Consider the following 21,408-nt stretch of genomic DNA (forward strand, 5'->3'; position numbering starts at 1 on the left):
CTTCAGACCTTGGACTACAATCACTACGCCTACTTCATTCTTTTTAGAAATATCACCTGACTGCAAGGCTTTGTTTATAGCCTATAGTGCCTCAAAATTTATTATCATTCCGCTTTTAATTCCCTCTTCTATTCTTTCTCCCAATTTGATGATGTCGGAAAATTTATGGTTTTCAATAACCATCAACCTTTCGTAATATTGCGGATCCTGAGCTTGGACAAAGAACTTATTCATTTGTTCTTCTTCCAGTGTTGGCCTTACTTTCATAGCTTCTGATCTCCATCGAGTAGCATACTCACGGAAAGTTTCTGTTGGTTTCTTCTTAAGATTCTGAATGTGAAAGATGTCTGGCATATTTTTTGTATTGAACCTGAACCAATCCATAAAATCTGACAGCATGCTTACCTAGTTAACCCATTTCGTCGAGTTTTGACTGATGTAACAGGATAGGGCTTCTCCAATGAGGCTCCTCATGAACATCTTCATGCAGATTCTTTCATTTTTACCAACCCCTACGAGCTTGTCACAATATGTTCTCAAGTGTACCTTTGGATCACCTATCCCGTCGAACATTTTGAACTTAGGAGGTTTTTAACCCTCTGGTAGTTCTACGTCCGGCTGAATACACAAATCCTCATAATTCAAACCTTTGATGCCTTTACCACCTTCAACACTTTGGACTCGACTAGTAAGGTTCTTGAGTTCCTCTGCTATGTTCTTGATGAGCAGGTCCTTTTCAGCGGACTCTGTTGTGTACAGGGTCTGTTATCGAGTATGGGGTAAGGTTTTCACATATATAGGGTTACTTTGATGGACTCCGGGAATTTGGGAGTAGTGGTGGTCGTTGGTTGAGTTTTGGGGATCATGGGTAGGTTGTGGTGCATTTTGAGGAGTGTGATAAGTGGTGGTTTGTGGATACTGGGTTGGATGATGATGATGTTGTGGAGGGGTCGGTACTGGTGGAGGATTAGGATTTTGAAGAGGTGAGGCATACTGATAAGGTGCGGGAGGATTTTGTTGGTTTTGTGTGTTCTGGGGAGGTGCTAGGTTTTTAGTGTTTTGTTGGTTGACGTCGGGGACGTTCAGGGTAAGGGAAAGGTTTGCCAAGTTCCGGACATGCTCAAGTTCCCCTTGTAGCTCCAGTACTTTTTGTTCCAACCGTAAAACCAAGTCACTCTGTGCTGGAGTGCTTCGACCATCTGAAGTTTCGACATTCTCCTCATGCGTAGCGTTGTCTTTCTTGATATTGCTTGTATCATCCATTCTGGCTTTTCCTTTGCTTTTAGGATCACTTGGAGGAAGAGGGGGTGGATGACTTCTAGATCTGGTGTGATATGCTGATGATGCCAGTATGCACGAACCAACCTTAAGGGATTGGGAATAAACAAATAAAGAAAATAAAAAAAGGTAAACAAGTCAGTAAGGAGTATTAAAAGGATGTTTACAGTATTTAAACACATATTGTGGAACTATAAATTCGTGTCTTAATTTGGGGACCTCATTATTCCCAAGGTAGGCCTACGCGACATATAGATTTAGAGAAAATCGATGCCAATAACTGCGTCATTTCATTAATATGATAAATAAACCAAATCTCTACTAAAATGACAATAATTATACAGAGTCACTAATGGCATTTGCCTTATTACAACCAAAGTCTAAAATGAGTCTAGAAAGTAAGTAAAGCAACAACAATAACAACCTAGTATAATCCCACTAGTAGGGTCTGGGGAGGGTGTGTGTACACAGACCTTACCCCTACCATGGGTAGAGAGGCTGTTTCCAATAGACCCTCAGCATCCTTCCCACCAAGAACTCCTCACCTTGCTCTTAGGGTGACTCGAACTCACAACCTCTTGGTTGGAAGTGGGGGTTGCTTACCATCAGAGCAACCCCTCCGGTTGCTTAGCATCAAAGCAAGTAAAGCATAATTCCTAATCTATTTGGTCCCAGAGGGACCTTCTCCATTCTTGGACTTCTTTGCTCCATCGATCAAATTTCCCAGGTCGCGCATGTCCATCAGCATATACGCCCTTGCTAGATGCCCTCCTTTGTTGCCCTCTGCATTCTGATGGTCTAAGACCCTTCTCCTCATCTTTCCCTCAAGCTCCATCAACCCCTGCTCCAAATATTCCAACCTCTCTGTTGATTTAGTAGCGATTTAAACCTGTTTGGGATAAAAGTCATTCTCTTTGGATGGTGATAGGCTATGTGGTCGTTCCATGGTCTTCGCGGAAGTTCTTGACGGTATTCTCCTCTCTGAAGGTGTTCCAACAATCATATTTGTAGCAACAGATTGTAACCCTCGAAATGCCTATACCCCTTTTTGCAATGGTCTAAGTCCCGGTACATATAAGCCAGAATTATAGGGACAATAGTGTAAGTTTGCCCCTCAATCCTCTCCATTGAAGTCTTAGTGACCATAGCTAGGCGAGTATGGATCATTTCTCCTTATATTGTAAATACCAGCATCCCCAGAAAACAGACAATGAATACGAAAACTCGGCAGTGAGTCCAACCCAAAGAAGTGATGGTAAACTCATCATGGTAAAGGCAGTATGACTTATTGTGCCCATAACACTCATAAAGAAAATCGAATGGTATGTAAGACTTCTTCAAACAGACTATATCATTATTTTTCCTCAAACCCATCATTTTCAAGAAACCTCAAGGAGTGCGGTTTTTCAGTACCAAAAAACCAGGGCTATCCTATGGGAGCCCCGTGTAACCTCCTATTTCTTCTAAAAAGGGAGTCATTTCTATTTCACCAAAACATAAAACGGCTCTATTTTCATCCCAGATCATGGTGGTGGCCTCAATTAATGCATTGTTCGGCTGAATGTCTAACATAGAGGGTAAATTCCCGAGGACTCTTTTCACATGATTTTTGTCACTTGGAGGGAGATTTTTCCACCAATCTAGCAGCAAAGGTGGGATATTTCGAACCATGCCGAACCTGGGGAATTCGTGCCTCATTTCTGCAAAACAAATAGAGTTAGCCCCTTCCTCCTCTAGATTTGGCTATTTACACGTTAATAATCAACATATTGGCATGTTTTCTCCAAATAATGCATATATTGTGATTGTGCCCATTGGGATTATGGAAAAACCCGGCGGACTTTGGACAAGGATTGTCTTAGCGAGTTATTACGCGGACTGTGTTCTAACCCATACTAGGTTTGGACATGATGCATGCACAATTAATATTAGAGTGGGGGTTTCTAGAAGAGTCTAGACCGGTACCCTCAAGCAGACAACTTGAGAGAGAAAGGCACGGAACCATCGACTGCACCGCTGATCCACTAGTTTTACCACAAATAAGCATTTCCAAATTTAAAGGGTGATTTAGGAAGAGCGCAGACACTCATCAATTGTCGCTATGTTATTAATTATGCACGAGTAAAATATGATGTAGAGCATGCTTTATGCAAAGATAAAACAACACATTGTTAAATATTTTGCATGATGAAAATAGTAAATGCAGTATTGAATGAGACGTAAAGACATAAAAGGAAAGAAAAACAATGAAGAATTAGTTCGTGTAATGTGGAAATTGTAATAAAGTAGACAAGGGAATGATGGTAGGGAGAGACATGCTGTAACAATTCTTAAAATGCATGTTATGACCAAATTGAGCAGTGATGTGAATTCAAATAAAGGGAAAACGGGGAAAATTGTGTACAGGTAGCAATGAAAAGGGAAACGGGATCGGAATATTCATGTAACAACAAAAATAATAAAAACACGTTTATCATAGAAGACTAATTCATATAGACCAAGTTTGCTTATGGTAAGAGCCTAAAAATATCTCAACAGAGTCGTCATGCTGTTGCGCCCTTTTTTCTCGCGAAATCGGGTTTCGACACATGACAACTCTTTTAATAGAAGAGTGTTAAAAGAGAGAATTGCCACCTAACGGGTTTGAGGTGCGTTTGGGCACCTATTTGAAAATAACTGTGTTTGACTAGTTTGTGTCACCAAAGATCGGGTAAGGGCTCAAATTACCTCGAAAAGAAGGTGTTAGGCACTCTTCGAGGTCCACAACTGTGGGTCTCGGCCGAACTCGAATTATATGAATTAGTCTATGTGATCAAATAAACAAAGAGAGAGCACAAAATTTAAGAAGTTTATTATAAACGGATTTTTAAATAGAGGGTACAACTATTTTTGATTCTAGAAGAAAAAGAAAGAAAATGGGGGGGGGGAGCTAAGTTTTTTAGCCTAAAGGATCACCTCGTGCAACATAAATAATACTTCGTAACTCCCTTAAGATGGGGTGTTACTCTTATTATCCAGCGGGCACAGACTATCATCTCCTGCTACCCGATTACTATCTTTAAGTTGTTACCAAAAGCGCACTAGTTGATTCTAAACCGAGCCTTATGCGTGCACTACCCATCCCATGTCTATGGTCTAGGAGGTGTTTGGACTTCTATTTTGGGTGGTTCTAGACTTATCTGAGGTTGCTCAAAATGAGAAAACTAGGCGACATACAAAATAAGTTGGACTTCATATAAAAGCAGTTAAGGTCTCAAGTTAGCCTCCATATTTAGACAACAAATGCACGCAAACAAATCAGGCATTTGACAGTTTCAGAATTGAGACGAGTTAAAGCCATTAAGCCCTATAGACATGATTTCTATGTAATTTGGAGTTCAAACATGCAGCCAGTTTCAGATGCAAGGTGTTATTTTAGAGGCATGACTTCTAAATAACTACATAGTTTGGGGAACCTGATATTATATACTGATTATTACAGATTATAAGTGTTCAAACCTATAGACATGATATCTAGGTGCAGTAATTGGTAGTGATAACCATGGAAGATATTCAGAAATACTCAGTTTGATCCTATAGACATTCTTTCTAATAGTGGCAACGAAACAGTATTTGAAAGTTCAATATTAGCACTTAAAAGCGAGTGGAATTATCCTATAGGCAGGATTTCTACAATTAGCGATTGAAACTGGTTTTATCTCCTATATGCATATCTCCTAAGTGAGTAATTATAATAACAACACATTAACCAATTAAGACCTTATGGGCATGATTATATAAAATGCAAATTTTCAGAAATAAACTAATATAATCTTATGATCATGGTATCTAGTGAACATGCTGCAATTGAAAGATTGGTCATTTTATTTCCTATAGGCATGATATATAGCAATCATGTAGAAGCAGAATATGTTGAACAAATTGAACATCGAAGTCCTATAGGTAGGTTATCTAACACACATAGAAGCAGAATATGTTCGAGCGAATTAAACACCTATAGGCGGGAATTCTACCCGTTTCATGCAAGCATTAGAATTGACGCATTTCCCCAATTTTATTAACACCCTAATTGTTATTACAGAATTATTACAGGCCCAATGAATGAAATAAATTACAAAGTTATAAAATACATATAGTAGGCCTTAGACAGGCCCAAAGCATACTTGGCCAGGCTAGGCCTTCAATTTCACATCCAACAGGCTTCATCACAGCCTAGAAGTCATAGCCAATCAGAAAACATCCCTTATTTACATAAAACGGCCAAAATCCACTAGCCATCAAAGATTCAGAAATCAGCCATGCACAAGCCCATTGGCTCAATCAATAGGTGAAAAGAGGGTATGATGGAGCATTTAGGACATAGTGCCAAGGAACCTTAGACCCTTGTGTGTCAGAGTTCCCAAGGGCTTCAAGAACCTAGGGTAGTGCTCAAACTAGGGAGGTTGATAGAGGAACTTAGAGGGAAGGGCTTTGGCTTTCATCCAGCCCCAGAATTAAACTCATAATAGGAAATAACTAGTAAAGTAATAGGTTTGGAAAAGTTTTTGTGAACTCATAAGATAATTACATAATGAACATGAACTAACATATTGGGCAGAGTAACATATGATAAGAAACAAGAAACCCAGGATTATAAGTTAATAGGTAAGGGCCTTAGGCTAGTAAAAACAAAGTAGTGAAACCAGTTTAGGGCTTAAAGGATCATATTGTACCAAACACGGGAGTTAAACATCATAATACAAACAGGATCAGGCAACATAGAGAGTACCGGTCAAGGCAGACTGGTTTCAAAGGATCACAAGTCATTAGGGATACAGATTGGTTATGACAAGAACATATAGTCGTCGTAATAGCCATAAAAGCATACAACATTCAGAGTAAGGTCTTAAACAAGTTAGGGCATGCTAATAACATCAGTTGGCCATTAGAAGTTCTGGATTAGGGCAGAGAAACATGGATTGAACCATATAGTCAAAGCAGAACATTTGAACTATCAACAATACTAAACTAAGCATGCTTCATACTTTCCAAACTAAATAAGCTAGGTGCAGAGACATATTTAGACTAACAATCATAGGCAGAATTAGGCAGAAAAGAGTCAAAGAAACTCACTAAATCATCCAGTTTCAAAGAACATGCTTAACATAATAGAGTAAACTCTACAAAGACTTAGAGACCAACCAGTGATTGTTTGATACACAAAGAAAAGGATTGCAGTATGGACCCAGAGCCCTGAATGTGTCAAGTTCCAAGGGTTTCAAGAACCCAGGCAGTGTTCACACTAGAAAAGTGAAGTCCAGTGGCCTTGGCTTTTAGCTGGCCAAGAGCCAAACAGAATATAATAGTAAACAAGCACAGAGTAGAAAACCTCAGTTTTTTAGTGAGAAAATAGTGATTAAAGTCTGTTCAAAAAGAGGAATGGGGAGGGGTTTATATAGTAGTAGAAATTAAACACCTAAACAAGGAAAATCATCAATCAAACATGAGAAAGGAAAGAACATCACATGCAATCGAAAGCCAGTAAGGAAAAGAGAAAAATTTCAAACCCTAATTTTAGGGAAAGTGAAAAATCGGCAGAATCTAAAATGTGATTCATGATTTTGATGTTGTTTGATGTGATTTGAGGCCTCAAGTAGGTTCGTGTTATATTATGGGACTGGTTTGTATAATTGGACAGGGTCCCGGGGGTCTCGGGGTGTGTTTTAGAGGTATTTGGGTTGGGTCGCGCTCTTATTTGATGTTTCAGCATCGTTTCTTAGGGCGTAAAGGGAACTATATTGAGCAAACGACCTTTTGTTTGTGATTGTATTGAACCATTAGATCTGTATCGTAATTATGGAGCCATAGCAATAATAATCGTTGAATTTCGATTTAGTATGAGAGAGTTATGCCCATTTCTGTGTCAGACAGAATTGCTGGTTTCTGGTGCGAAGATTTGTTCTTCGCAAACGCGAAGAAGGAATTCTGGGTTGATCGGCCAACGCAAAAAATTTCTCTTCGCGAACGCGAATCTCTCCCGCGAAGGCGATGAAGAAAAATCGCCTGGATAGTGTTTTAAACCGAGAATTTTAGTATTTCGGGTATATCTTGAGTTCTAGAGCTCTGTTTGAGGTGATTTTTGCGGCGTTTGTTCTCGTCTTAACAAGGGGGTAAATATATGACCTTTATTTTGATGTTTATCCATGATTATTTCTATTGGTTTCCATTTTATCAGTATTTGAATTGTAGAAATTGGAATTTTGAGCCCCAAAGTTGAAAAATGGTAAATCCTTGATTTGAGGGTCGATTCATGGACGAAATTGGATGAATTTTTGGATATAGACCATATGAATTATGGGTAATATTTATTTTCAATAATTTTTGAAATACGAGCATGTGGGCCCGAAGGTTGACTTTATTGACTTTTCGAACGGAGTTGAGAGTTGTTATAAATTGATTTATTATGAGTATTAGAGTATATTTTTATTGTTTGCACATTGCTTGACTAGTTTTGGAGCGACGGGCACCGGTTTGAGGTGTTAGAGCGATGTTGGAGCCAGTTATGGAACTTCGGAGCGAGGTAAGTCTCCTGTCTAATCCTATGAGGGGAAAATTACCCCTAGGTGTTGTATATTGATGTGTGCTACTTATTGTGGGGGCTACATACGCGTGAGGTGACGAGAGCCCATGCGTAGCTACATTCATGTTATTGTCGGGGTAGGCTTAGGTTCACATCATGCTATAGCTGTACTATTTGAGCAGTCTCTCGCTTATTAAATTCCTCTGTTTTACATTTCTACTTGAGAATGGGCTTGTTATTGTAGAGATTTCACGAGTTCATGATTAGTCACCGAATAATTTTACTCCTCTTACGGCATGTTTCTGTGATATATATGTTTTATTGAAAGGTTTTTGTTAAAAAAATTACAACTCACATGTTTATTCGTGAGTGGGGTCAAGGACCCGTCAAAGCTTCTTATTCTAATGGGATCGGGCCGTTCGCCAAGATTATGTATTTCATATCTTATGGGATCAGGCCGTTTGCCTCAGTAGGATTTATGTACCACACTCTCATGGGAGCGGGCCGTTCGCCTTGGCAGGTTAATAAATCCATCTATGGTTCGTGCCGTTCGACCTTTGGCAGTGCACAGTTTAAATATTTATGTTGGATCGGGCCGTACGCCTCAGCATTTCCTATATCGTATCCTCATGGAATCATGCATAATATTTGACAAGAAGCCAGTGTATCCATGAGTTTTTCCTAATTTGAATTATGACAATTTATTTGATGAGATCTACTACACCGATATGTGTGCTCCGGTTAAGGAGGGAATTTTTAATGGAAAGCTTGAGTTCATTGTAAAGAGGGGAATTTGTATCACATATTTTATGCTTGTTTGTTTCATTTATTTACTATGGCTCATGTTTATTTACCCTTTTATTGTACTTGATATTATTAGACCTATAGTGAGTATCGATGTCGACCCCTCGTCACTACTCCTCCGGGGTTAGGCTAGATACTTACGAGGTACACGTGGATTTACGTACTCATACTACACTTGCTGCACATTTTGTGCAGGTACATATATATTTCGTGGCCTTGTGAGAGCAGAGACGTGTATACATAGGGGGACCTAGGTGAGCTGCACTAAATATTACGACACACAGCCAACATAGTCTCCTTAAGAGTATTTATATTTCTCCTGTCCAATTTGTATTCCGGACAAAGGTTGTATTTTATTTTATATTCTTAGTTGATGTTTATGCACTCGTGACACCGGATTTTAGGGTGATTATGGATTGTCCTGTACTGAAATTGTTAAAAGTATTATTATTTATTCTGTAAATCTCATCTTTTACTATTTAATTGAAGGAAAATATGATTTCTAAAATATTGAAATGAGAACCAAATTAAGTATTTATTGTTGGCTTGCCTGATAGTATGTGTCCGGCGCCATCACAATCTTTAATGGATTTTGGGTCGTGACAAGCAATCTCCCATTTGAACTAAGTTCCATATGACTCATCACCATTCATGAACAAATTTGGAGATTAACTGTGTGCGACCCACATGACCGAGTATTATGGTCATCGAAGCCCAGAGAAGAGGTTGTGTATGCGTCTTTGAAGCTATGAGTATAGGTGGTTTAAACAGGCCCATATACGAGCAAAGGCATTAAAGCCTGGCCCTATGTCATCACTATGCCATCTCTATACTCGTTCCGCCAAATTATTAGCTCTGATATCAGTTGTTGGATTAAAATGGTCCAAAGATACTTTTAAAATAGTGTTATATTGTCCAATTTGAACCAAACCCGTACAGTTTTTCCCAAAAGGCGTCACACCATTAAGCACCTGTTTGGCCATAGATTTTGCCAAATTTTTTCCATTTTTTTTTGGCAAATACTTGTTTGTTTATAGATTTTATCCATATTTTGGCAAATTTTCAAATCCCAAAACCCAAATCTCAAAACTAGCTCAAGAGCTGTTTTGGCCCAAATATTACCGTTTAGTTTTTTAAAAAGTTTCAAAAATTGCCCCAAATGTATTTTATAAAAAAGTCCACTTTCTGTTATTATGACCCAACTAATCCATACCCACTTTTTCCTCATTAAACTCACGCGTCTTTGCCCTTCTCTGTAAATAGAAGAAAACTTTCGCCAAAGTTGTTGTGCCAATTTGTGGCAATCTACCACAAAAACAAAACTTGAAGGTAATTTGCTAAAATCAACTAATGTTTGTATAAATTTTCTTCAGATTTGTTTTGCTTATTTTGTATGAATTTTCTTCAGAATTGTTGGATATTTTTGATAGTTTTTAAAACTTATGGGTATAAGTCACATTTCATGTTTTTTCAAAAAAAAAAGTGAATATGTTTTAAAAAATTATGTTCAAACATATTTTCATCTTCAAACCAAACTTCACCAAAATCGAATTTTTTAAAATAAATTTGAGAATCTATGGCCAAACGCTTGCTCGCACAATTTTTCCCAAAAACTTCACACCATTAAGAGTATCTAACTCTTTATAAGTAAATTACATTTCTTTTCTACTTTCGTGTGGTACTTTATTGATACACACCAAACAATCTCAAACATATGCTTCAATTTATAGCAGCCAAATGATTTAGTAAAAACATGGGAATCGATTTGAATTTGCTTATGTACTATTTGAAATTATTTAATTTACCTCCGTTACACCTTTGTGATTTATACATTTTCTATTAGCAAATCATATCATATTTACTTTTGTTATTAATAAAATTTCAGCTTTACAATTATAGTTTATATTATGTTCAAGTTGAAGTTCTGGTAGAAGGTTAAGATAATTTTATCTTAATTGCTATGTAATATTAGATCGATTTACAATAATACATGGTTAATTCGGCCTTTTTCGATTGCAGATAATGTTTGGATTGTCTTAAAAGTTGGTTAAATCTACTTTATTTTTATTTTTTTTTAGCTTTTTTGTGTGTTTGACAAAATAAAAATACTTAAAAAAAATTAAAAAGTATTTAAAACAAACCAACCGTCATGAGTTGAGATTGTCAACTTGTGACCTTTTCAGTTAAAAGCTATTCTAATTTGACTAACAAACTTATTTTCTTATCCCTTATAAATTTTCTAATTTCAACTTTACCTTCGGTAACCAAAAGCCCTAGATTATTATTCTTATTTTTTCTCCATAGATGTTCTTCTCCACTCTCTCATATCCTCTTCCTTTCCTCCATCTTTGTATTTCTCCTCCTTTTTTTTTTCTCCTTTTGCTCAGCCTTTTCAGTGACGGTAGTTCTTCCTCTTTATGCCAAAGACAAGAATTGAGAAGAAAATCTATTTGCAACGAGGGATGAGCTTAAATGCTTAGAAAACTTATTTAAAATTTTAGTTTTAAATATTATTCTTATTTTCACCTGTCTAGCAGCTTTTATTATGGTATGTTTTCTCAGCTTTGTTGGACCAATGATCTCTAGCTTTACGTTCCAGGAGACAAGACCATAAATGAAGTTATAATTGACAAGTTAATCTGTATAGCTAATTAACTGATTCGTTAAAGCCAAGAATTGAGAAGAAATCTATAAATTAATAAGTTTCCACTTATGAGATATGACTTGGTTTCAACCACAAATCCGTATTAGGCACTAGAAGAAGCTTCACTTGTCATTTTTTACATTTAAAAATTAAAAATAACTTATATTTATAAGAATTATTTTAGGTAATCAATTTAAATTAATAGAGAATTATAATTTTTTATATTTGGAATTAAAAATCTTGTAGTAGTCGGCTCTTTTATAGTGATTTAAGGATATTTAAAAGTATTTACGAGTACTTGTTTACCAAATAAATTGATGTGTAAATACTTATTTTTAAAATAAATTTCAACACATAAAAATGCATCAATAATTATTTAAAAATCAATTTCAGCACTTAAAAAAAATAGCACAAATAATTAAAAGTTACTCTTTCGGGCTCATCCAAACAGGCTCATACAAGTTGAATTGATGACCTCATAGCTAAGAAGGAACCCGAAATTGGTTAAAAATATTTATGAGGCGTCAGGCTAGTATCTGTTCTCTGATTCTATCCATTTCTCCGTTTGTAATATGTTGAGAGAGAAAGGGACTGCGCCAAATCAGCCGTCATCGTCATCATTTCCGGCGCCCCCTTCTTTAATTCTTTCCTCTTCCGATTTATTATTACTGGACAGTTGGCAACCACACCGCATATCAATGCGGACGCCTCCTCCTTTTGAATTCAGCATTAACACACTACAGCTCTGTAATTGATCTCCTTTGCCGATCGACTCTGGAACCAGGTAATAGCCTTCCCGCAGAATCTCCCTAATTTGATGACTGCGTTTCACTGTTAGCCTAACATTTATTTAACGTGTTTGTTTTCTGTTGGATCGTCCATCTCTTTCCTTTTGGTTTTTTTCCGGAGCTCCTTATTTTGCTGATCAAATTCGGTATTCAGAAATGCTAGTTGATCTCTCGAAGTTTCTGTAGTGGATAAATAAAGAAGGAGTTCTATGATTAGAGTAAATTAATCTGCCTAATGCCTGGTTTTAAATCGTAAGACTGTTCTTTTTTTTTCCGGTTAAATAATCTTATCATATAGACTCTAAAGGTTTATGGTGGTTCAGGTAAGATGTTTTATGTGGAATTACGTTATGTTGTTGGGAATATGCATCATTTGGAATGATAATTGTAGTCATATTTAAGTGACAGTGAAGAATTCAGCTGAATGTCGTTGGCAAATGAATGAAGCTTTCTCAAATGTTTCAAATGTCTCTATAGTGGCAGTGGGAAGGAGAGGAGGTATGAAAGAAAGGAAGGAAAAAGGGGGTTCAATATATTTTAATATTCCCTCCATTCCAGTTTATGTGACCTATTTCCTTTTTACTCTGTTCCAAAAAGAATGACCCCTTTCTAAATTCGGAAATAATATAACATAAACTTCCAATTATACCCTTAATTAGAAGCTTTTATAACCACACAAATACTCTAGACTCCGTTTTCACTTGTTTAGGACCACAAATTCTAAAAGTCTTCATTTTTTTCTTAATTCCGTGCCCAGTCAAACAGGTTCACATAAATTGGAACGGAGGGATAATATCTTTAAATGGTAAAGCTGACTAAACGGTGCGGTGCATCTATTGTCAATCAAGGAGTAGGCATAATCTGTTTCTGTAACTTTGTTGGTATCGTTAATATTAATTTTATGAATACTAATAAGTCATTATTCATTAACCTAAATGCTCCTACGGCCTACCGTTTCCCGCTCAATGTGTAGCTCCTCCCTCGTACTATAAAAATAAACATTTATGTGAAAAACGATTCATGGCGGTGATCTTCATTTTAACGCGCAGGAAATGGCTGCGGAATCTGAAAAAGATCTTGGTGATACTGCCGGCACTGCACCTTTCACATCTACAGATAATGAAGAAAAGACAAAAGAGAAAAAGAAAAAGGGATTATTATCAAGAATATGGAATGGTCTATTTGGTTCACATAAAGATGACTTTGAGAAGAGATTGCAACATATTTCCAAGGAGGAGGCTACTGTTATTGCCAGAATAACTAGACGATCTCATCGTTGGAGAAGGATGACCAGGCATCTCATTATACTTTCTGTACTTTTCGAGGTAATGCTACCATTTTGTACTCTACTGTTCTAGTGCGTCCTGAATAACATAAATAAGAGCCTGAAATTCTTTATCCTGAAAAATCTCTAGTTTTCCAAAGCCTTTGAATTGCTTCTTTCTGTTTACCTATCTATCCGGAGTATTAATCACGCTACATTTGATGTATTCATTTTTGTCTGCTTTTACAGAGGAAAGTTGTTTCCTAAATTTGGTGTGATTGAATATGGATGGATTCGTCTTTCAGAGAACAGCATATTTAGCAACTAAGAAATCACAAGCGAAGTTGCTAGCTTCTCTATATAAATATTTAAAAAGAATAGAATCAGTAGATTTAGTCAAATACAAATCCTCTTAACTCTTGGAAGAAAAATGTTACTGTTGTTTTGGGACAGCGGAAGTGCTAAAAGAATTCTAGATAACAGATATAAACTATGAGATGATGTAATAGCTCTTCTAGATTTAGTAGAAGGAATGAGATTTTACGGCTGGTTTGAGGCTTTTCTTGAGGCTGAAATATTGGAGAAAAATGGTCCTTTTGTGGGTTAAGAATAACGGCATTTGGTTGCCAATTTGAGACTGTTCTGGTTTGTGAAAACTGAAAAGTTACTTAGAACATTACTCTGTTGTTCTAAGGATGGAAGCTGGTTTATGATGTTAAGTGCTGGGTAAAGTGAAGGGACTCTTAAATGGCGGCAGAATGTGATGGAATGAAATATGTTAAGTGCACAAAGCAAGTAGAAGAGAATGACGGAAGAGGAATAATCTCCCACCTAATATTTCCTCAGATGAACCCCTAGGGTGAGGGTGGTTGAGCATCCAAAGCAAGACATCCTTCTGTTTAAGAAACCATAGAAATCATCTTATATTTCTCAAACACTGCTTTAGAACTTAAGGGGGTAGACCTGAGCAGCTCACTTTCCTACACTTTGACAATGATGACTAAATATTTGGGTAACTACTCATGAGTCATAACTTGACCTCTAATATTGCGTGAATCAAGATGAAGTTTGGGACATGAATGTTCAAATTAGAGGCCCATTGCCCAGAATTTGCGGGAACTCACTAGAAGATACTAAAGTATCTTAAATGATATGAACTCTATAAGCTAAAAAGAATGACTTAAATGTGATGTGTAACTGACAAAAGTTAAAAATAAACCTAAAAATGAAATGGAAAGATTGTTCAGGAAAAGCTGAAAATTAGAGAAAAGATTCTCCTTTCTTCCACCGCATGTAGCAGAAAGACTAACTGGTGCTATCACGATATCTCTACCTTACTAGGGAGCACCTTGGCCACACACCTTTTCCTTTTTCTCTGCCTACTTAGGGGGTTTTATGGAGGCGGAAAGATTCATTTCTTAGGAAAATGTCACTCAGCCTTTAGGGTAAATTTTTAAGGGATGTTCTTCAGAGATGTGCATGTCATTTCTTCCTATTATCAAATTATTTGCAGCATTATGGCGAACTTTGAGATACTTCCAAGAATTGTATGAAGGAGGTTTGTTCAGAAGTTATCGACCCTGTTAAGTTGTCAGAGACATTCTTTTTTGTCTTCAACTCTTTAAAAGATCATATTCTTCTTTTTTTTTTCCTCTTTTTTATTTCCATCATTCTTTGAACTTTATTGATTAGCATGTTTCTTTATATAGTTTAGTAGTATGATTGTCTTTTGAATTTAACCATGCACTGACCATAAAATTACAGTTATGTATGTACTATATCATTAGGTCCATTCGAATTATGGACAATGACAAATATGTTAGAAAGTGAAAATCCACTTCTTTACCTTTTTATTTTATACTAAGATGAGGAGAACGAAGAAATTAACTAGTGAAAATTTCCAACAAAATTACACATTTTCAGTCAGTAAAGTGTTTGATGATGTCTGTTTCGTTTCTTCTTATATAAATTTTATCAGGCACCCAAGTCATGCAACATTTAAAGGCAAAAATTGCCATCGTCAGCTGGGACATTTAGTGGAACCACAATTATGATTTGGCTTTTAGTGAAGAAAGGCGCAACTGAAGGGAAAATAATCATAAATACAAATAACAATTATATGGACAATGGATTTGACAACACTACACTTAGGTGACATTAATTAAACTAAAATAATCATGCTCATGTTGAAAACTAGTTATAAAATTGAGCACATTCAAATTTGTCATTCAGACATAACAACTAATTTTTTTAAAATAAAATTTCAAGTTTTTGTTCCTATTTTCTAGCATATTAAGTCATAAAATTGCTTTAACAATTAATATTGTTTTGTATATTTGGTGATGCCCTCTTCAAAACAGTGCTTATTAGCTACAAGGTGCAGATTGTAGTGCCTTGTTGCACACAGTAGCACTTTAGTGCACGCATTTAAGCGGCACCTAAGTGAGGTGAAGTACCCAGCTTGTGCTGTTAACTGTACCTGAGTCTATAACAACACTTAAGTATGTAAAGTATATTGAAATTGCACATATGACATATGAAGACACATATTTTACATGTTGTGGTCAATGTGTTGATGTTATACAGTCTGCTCGAGTTTCTTATCCTTTCACCATTTGTTATATTACATATTTACTTATGTGTGTAGTATTGAGGTTTTTTCAATTCAGGTTATTGCAGTGGCTTACGCTATCATGACGACAAGATCACTTGCGCTAAGCTGGAAAATGAGGGCATTTCGAGTTTTACCAATGTTTCTGTTGCCTGGCTTATCCTTCATTACATATTCAGCTCTCAAAAGCTTTACGAGTATGAGTAAGTAGTTCATGGTTCTCTGCTACCAAAGTTCTCAAACAATTCATTTTTCCAAATTCTGTCGTAGTTCCTTCCATTTTGTCCTTTACTTTTTTTTTCAGTTTGACTAACTTCTCACATTAGAAGATACAATTTGTCGTTTCTAATGCTGATAATTAACTACAGTTGGATTTTAGTGGACAAAATTAGTAAATAACGGACAGATATAATTTGCCCTTTTTTCATGTCTTTCTTTTGTTGCTAATGCTGATAATGAACTACAGTTGGATTTTAGTGGATAATTAGTAAATAACTAAGAGACTCTGGAACATACGGTTCACAACTCATTTCTCAGTCTCTTGTTATCCTTTTTTCGAGCTTATTTCTTTTAGCATTTTTCGGTGCTTTAATCCATGGAAGAGCATCCTTTGTTATCTATGCCTGTATGAGTTGATGTAATAAATGACAAACCTAGGTAGATTGACTGTGGAGTGCAGACTCCAATGGATTCACTAAGTAGAGTTACAAGAGGACTGGTGAGGTTCAGAAATGATATGAAGTTGTAATGTCAACTGCCTAGGAACATTTGTGTTCAGTATTAGGTGCGTTGAACTTCTATCTTCATTAGGTAGCTTTATTAAGTTTTTAGATAGTTGGGTCAAACACACTTTTGTTTTTTACTGCTCCTTTGAATGAGTAACGTTGCTCGTTTTATTTAACAGATTGACATTACTAGGCTGTCACCTATTGAATTCCGTTCTCTCGCTTTCTCTCTCTCTCTCTCAGCTGGTTCTTGTATCAGAAAGATTGATGAAATATGTCTATCAAGCCATGTCTTTTTTTAACTTATAACCTTCGTTGGTTTCACCTGCTGAAGGTGTTTGATTAATATTGCTGGGGAATGAACTATCTGTAGTGGAGAATATATACGCTAATAAATAAGTAAACAGATAAATAATAAATATATAAAAACAATACTTTTACTTTGGTAAATGCATTGAGATTTTTATTCTAGCATTTCATAAAATTTCTTCTAAGCTCAAGTTGTATCTTAAAGATAAAATAAACTTGATTCTCGTGATTTTACATTTGAGAAGTTCTGAAGGTCAAAAGCATTAATGAAGTTATATGTTAAAGTATGTCTAACTTCACAATATTTCTAGATTCACTGAGCTTGAGTAAAGAATATTACACAAAAGTTTCCTATCATAGACATGGAAAAGTTGGGGTTTGTGTGCTGTAACAACTTTGATCCGGTGCCTTCTTTTGATTAGTAATTTTGGATCTGGTGTATTTGGTTCAAAGGGAATTTCCTGGTCGAGAGGATCCTTAATAAGTATAAATGGATCTTCATGTTCACCTTCTACTTTGGAGCACAGAGAGCATGCTCTCATCTTATTCTAGTTTGTAGAATATGTGGTAAGCTGACTTTGTGACTCTGTATAGCTCATGGCCTTTTTTGCTGTCTATTTTGTATGTCATTTTTTATAGTACAAGGGGTTGGAACCCTCTGCAAAATTTTAAACTTTACCTATCCTAAACAAATAGCCTACTGAAAAGGAGTTTGATTAGATATTTCTGATAGAATGGACTCCTATGGCTAAGTATGGTGGGAAGACTGAAAATGCTTGATGCTACTTGTTGGCAGTGGTGGTTCAGAGCCTATGAGAAGATAGAAAAGAGAACATGGACTTTTAATTGAAAGTTAGTGGTGATAGAAGATGGAATGTCTAGTTTGCATTTTCTTCTCTGGAAAATTAGAAAGCAAAAGGCTATGTTGAAAATCAGGACAAATCCCTGCTTATAACAATAAAGCTCCAATACATTCTCAAAAAAACAATAAAGCTCCAACAACATACATGATACAACAACTACTCATCATTGAGCTTTTCTCTTTTCTGTGTTTCTCTTGAGGGCGTGCAGATCAACCTGTTAGGAGTAACTTCGTTTTGGCAATCGGATGACTAGGTACTGCAGAGCATGTGAAGGTCAAAGGTCTTCGACCAAGTCCTTTTGATCACCTCAAATAATAAAAAATTGTAAACAAAGTTTCTGAAGTTGCTGAAGATTAACCAGTGAAATTAAAAGCACGCTTAAAGCGCGCCTAAGCGCAAAAGCGAGGCGCACAAACACTTTGCCGCTCCGCATGACCTCAAGCGAGGCGCGTGTGTCAGAGGACCTTTACTTCCTTTTTTAAAATCATAGTAAGTTAGTCTGTCACAGTTCCCTAGACCATATTTATGGCAAATAGCCAGGGAAATATGGAAAAACTAATTAAGGGAGCAAATCAGATTTCCCAAAAATTTAAAAAAGAGAAGATGATGGAATCATAAGAAAACCAGAGGAGTCGAAGGAATGCAACAGAAAAAGACAAAATCGAACTACTGCAGCAGAACAAGCCTCTATAACAGGTCTTCTTCTCTTCTCGGTTTCTTTATCTCTTATGCCTTTTGTATGCCTCTCTCTCTCTTCTACTCATTTTTTTCTTCTTTTATTCTTTCTTTGTAATAAGAGATACAGACAAAAGAATTCTCCATTAAAAGATGAGTATTTGACTAAGTTTTTTGTATGCCTCTCTCTTTCTTGTGACTTTTTCTCCATTTTTTTCTTCTATTAGTTTATGTTTAAAATTTTACTTAATACTTACATAGTTACATCAACTTAGAAATAACGATGGTCAACATAACACTTTTTACAGTTGAATGGTGGAATTTATATGGTAATTTAGCTCCTCATCTCCAAAAATTAGCCATTAGAATTTTGGGTTTAACGGCTAGTGCTGCTGGGTGTGAGCGTAATTGGAGCGTATTTGAGCATGTAAGTACTCGTAATGTATACTTTTTATTTATTTTCTTTGCTTAGTTAATCAATTAGACTATATCACTAATATTAAGATATTCCATGCAACAGATCCATACCAAAAAAAGAAACAGATTGGAGCATCAAAGATTTAATGACCTAGTGTATGTCAAGTATAATCGTGCTTTAAAAGCCCGTTATGACTTGCGGAGTGTTATTGATCCAATCTCATTGGATAACATTGATCATAGCAATGAGTGGGAAGATGGGTGTTAATGCGGAAGCAGAAGATGAGTTGGTGTTTGGTGATGATAGCTTGACTTGGGGTGATGTTGCAAGAGCGTCGGGTAGTGAGGACGTGTTGACATACACAAGGCGACAAAAGAGACAGTCAGGAGTTATTGCAACCAATGCCTCAAGCTCCCGAGCTCCACGTATTGAGTCTGTTGACATAGAAGATGAGATTGATTCCGACGAGTCAGGGGAAGAGGAGATTGGAGGCTATAGTTCTAGTGACACCAATGAGAATCACCCTATTGAGGAAGATTATATGGAGGAATATTATTTTAGTGATTAGAAGTGGAATCTAGAATGAGTTTATCTTTCCTTATTAAGACTTAAGTTGATGATTTGACGAAGTTTTACTTCATTATAAGCAATATATATTTATTATTTATGTGCCCATTATGTTCTCTAAATATTATAATGAGTTTATATTTCCTTATTAAGACTTAAGTTGATGATTTGATGAAGTTTTACTTCATTATTAGCAATATATATTTATTATTTATGTGCCCATTATGTTCTCTAAATATTATATATATATAAAATTCTTTATAGTGCGTTTTTTTCCAGTGAAGCCCACGCTTTAAGTGCGCTTTGCGCTTTAAGCTCCAGCAGGGCTTTAGCGCTTTTTTGCGCTTTTCGCTTTTGACAACAATCTGATTAACCCTATTGATGGTTTTGCCTTAGAATGGATTATATTTCTTTGATTTTCAATTTTGAACCCTTCATGCGTGGCCTTGCAGATGAACGCAAGGATCAGAAAGCTTTGGAAAGGCTTCGAGCTGAAAGGCAAGTCAAGATTGATGAACTCAAAGAGAAGTCAAATTACTACACAATACTGCAGCTCATTCAGGTGATAACAATATGCGAGTTTTTGGGCTTATGCTAAGCTCTTCATGGATAAGTTAAACCTTGCAATTGCATTAGGCAGCTCATCCAGGTGATAGCAATATGCGAGTTTTAGGGCTTGTGCTAAGCTATTAACAGATAAGTTAACCATACAGGTACATTAGGGAAGACATGTTTATAACCTTTTATCACTCTTTAGTCTTCACCTGTTTTACAAAGTGCCTTTATGTCCTAACTCGGTATGAGATGCTTGGGATTTCATTGTTCAGATGTTTTATGCAGAGATATGACCCTGACCCAGAATCTAAGGCAGCTGCAGCCACGGTGCTTGCATCCAAGCTCGGCACAGATACTGGCTTGAAAGTGTATTTGGGAGATGAGTCTAAGCCTAATGCCCCTGTTGGAAAGAGCAATGATGTAGAAATCGTGCAGTCTGCTGGACTGAGAAATAGGAAGCAAGCCAGATCTGGTAGCGCAGAGAGTGCTGTATTATATCAACCTGAAGGAGAAATGATTCATGATGTACAGCTTGAAGGTTCTAGTATGAACCAACATCAGCAAATGGTTGTCGACCATTACAGTCCAACAGGTTCAAGCACACAAGACGGGGGATGGCTTGCACGAATTGCGGCATTGCTTGTGGGAGAGGATCCAACCCAATCTTATGCTCTTATCTGCGGAAATTGCCATATGCACAATGGTAAGATCCGAGGATATGACCATTGGCCCATATATAGCAGTGTGGGTTTCACATAACAAATAGTGAATAACTAATACGTAGTCACTGAAAGAAAACGGAAAAAGGTGTATAATAAAACTTCTTCCGTTGTTTGCAGGACTTGCTAGGAAGGAAGACTTCTCCTATGTAACCTACTATTGCCCTCATTGCAATGCCCTTAATAGGCCTAAGCAACTTGATGATCATGCCTTTGGTTCCAGTACACCTAATATAGCATCCACAATAGTTGTGGCTGATGCTGATTTGGTCAAACAGGACGGTGGATCCACGGAGGAGAGAATCTCTGCAAGTAGCAGCCCTGTAGTAGCTGCCTCGGCAACAACAGAAGGTGACAAAATAGTCTCCAGTACTTCTAGCAGTTAATACGTAACAGCTTGAAAGGATTTGTGCAGGCAAAGTGTTCGAAAATGTAGACGATTTTCTTCTTTCTTTGGATGTGTAACTATATATATCTCTTGTAAACATCTAGCAGAAAAACAAAACTCAGTGATAGCTGCTTCCCCAGCTGCCTTTCCTCCCACCTCCTTGATATCCATTGTTTTGTAATTAATATTATTGCGCATTTGGACCCAAAAGCATATTGTTACACATTTTTAGGCTGTTAGA

At 36.6% G+C, this 21,408-nt stretch overlaps 1 protein-coding gene across 1 annotated transcript; it reads left to right on the forward strand.

Moving 5' to 3' along the window:
* The first annotated feature begins 11,779 nt into the window (after positions 1 to 11,779).
* Positions 11,780 to 21,377, forward strand: LOC107778645 (uncharacterized protein At2g24330). Its single transcript, XM_016598928.2, has 6 exons — positions 11,780 to 12,069; positions 13,123 to 13,398; positions 16,007 to 16,151; positions 19,958 to 20,067; positions 20,346 to 20,763; positions 20,900 to 21,377. The coding sequence occupies exons 2-6, from the start codon at positions 13,126 to 13,128 to the stop codon at positions 21,163 to 21,165; spliced, it is 1,212 nt and encodes a 403-aa protein (XP_016454414.1). The 5' UTR covers positions 11,780 to 12,069; positions 13,123 to 13,125; the 3' UTR covers positions 21,166 to 21,377.
* Positions 21,378 to 21,408: the final 31 nt, after the last annotated feature.

This window comes from Nicotiana tabacum, chromosome 8 (assembly GCF_000715075.1).
Source record: "Nicotiana tabacum cultivar K326 chromosome 8, ASM71507v2, whole genome shotgun sequence".
Taxonomy (NCBI): Eukaryota; Viridiplantae; Streptophyta; class Magnoliopsida; order Solanales; family Solanaceae; genus Nicotiana; species Nicotiana tabacum.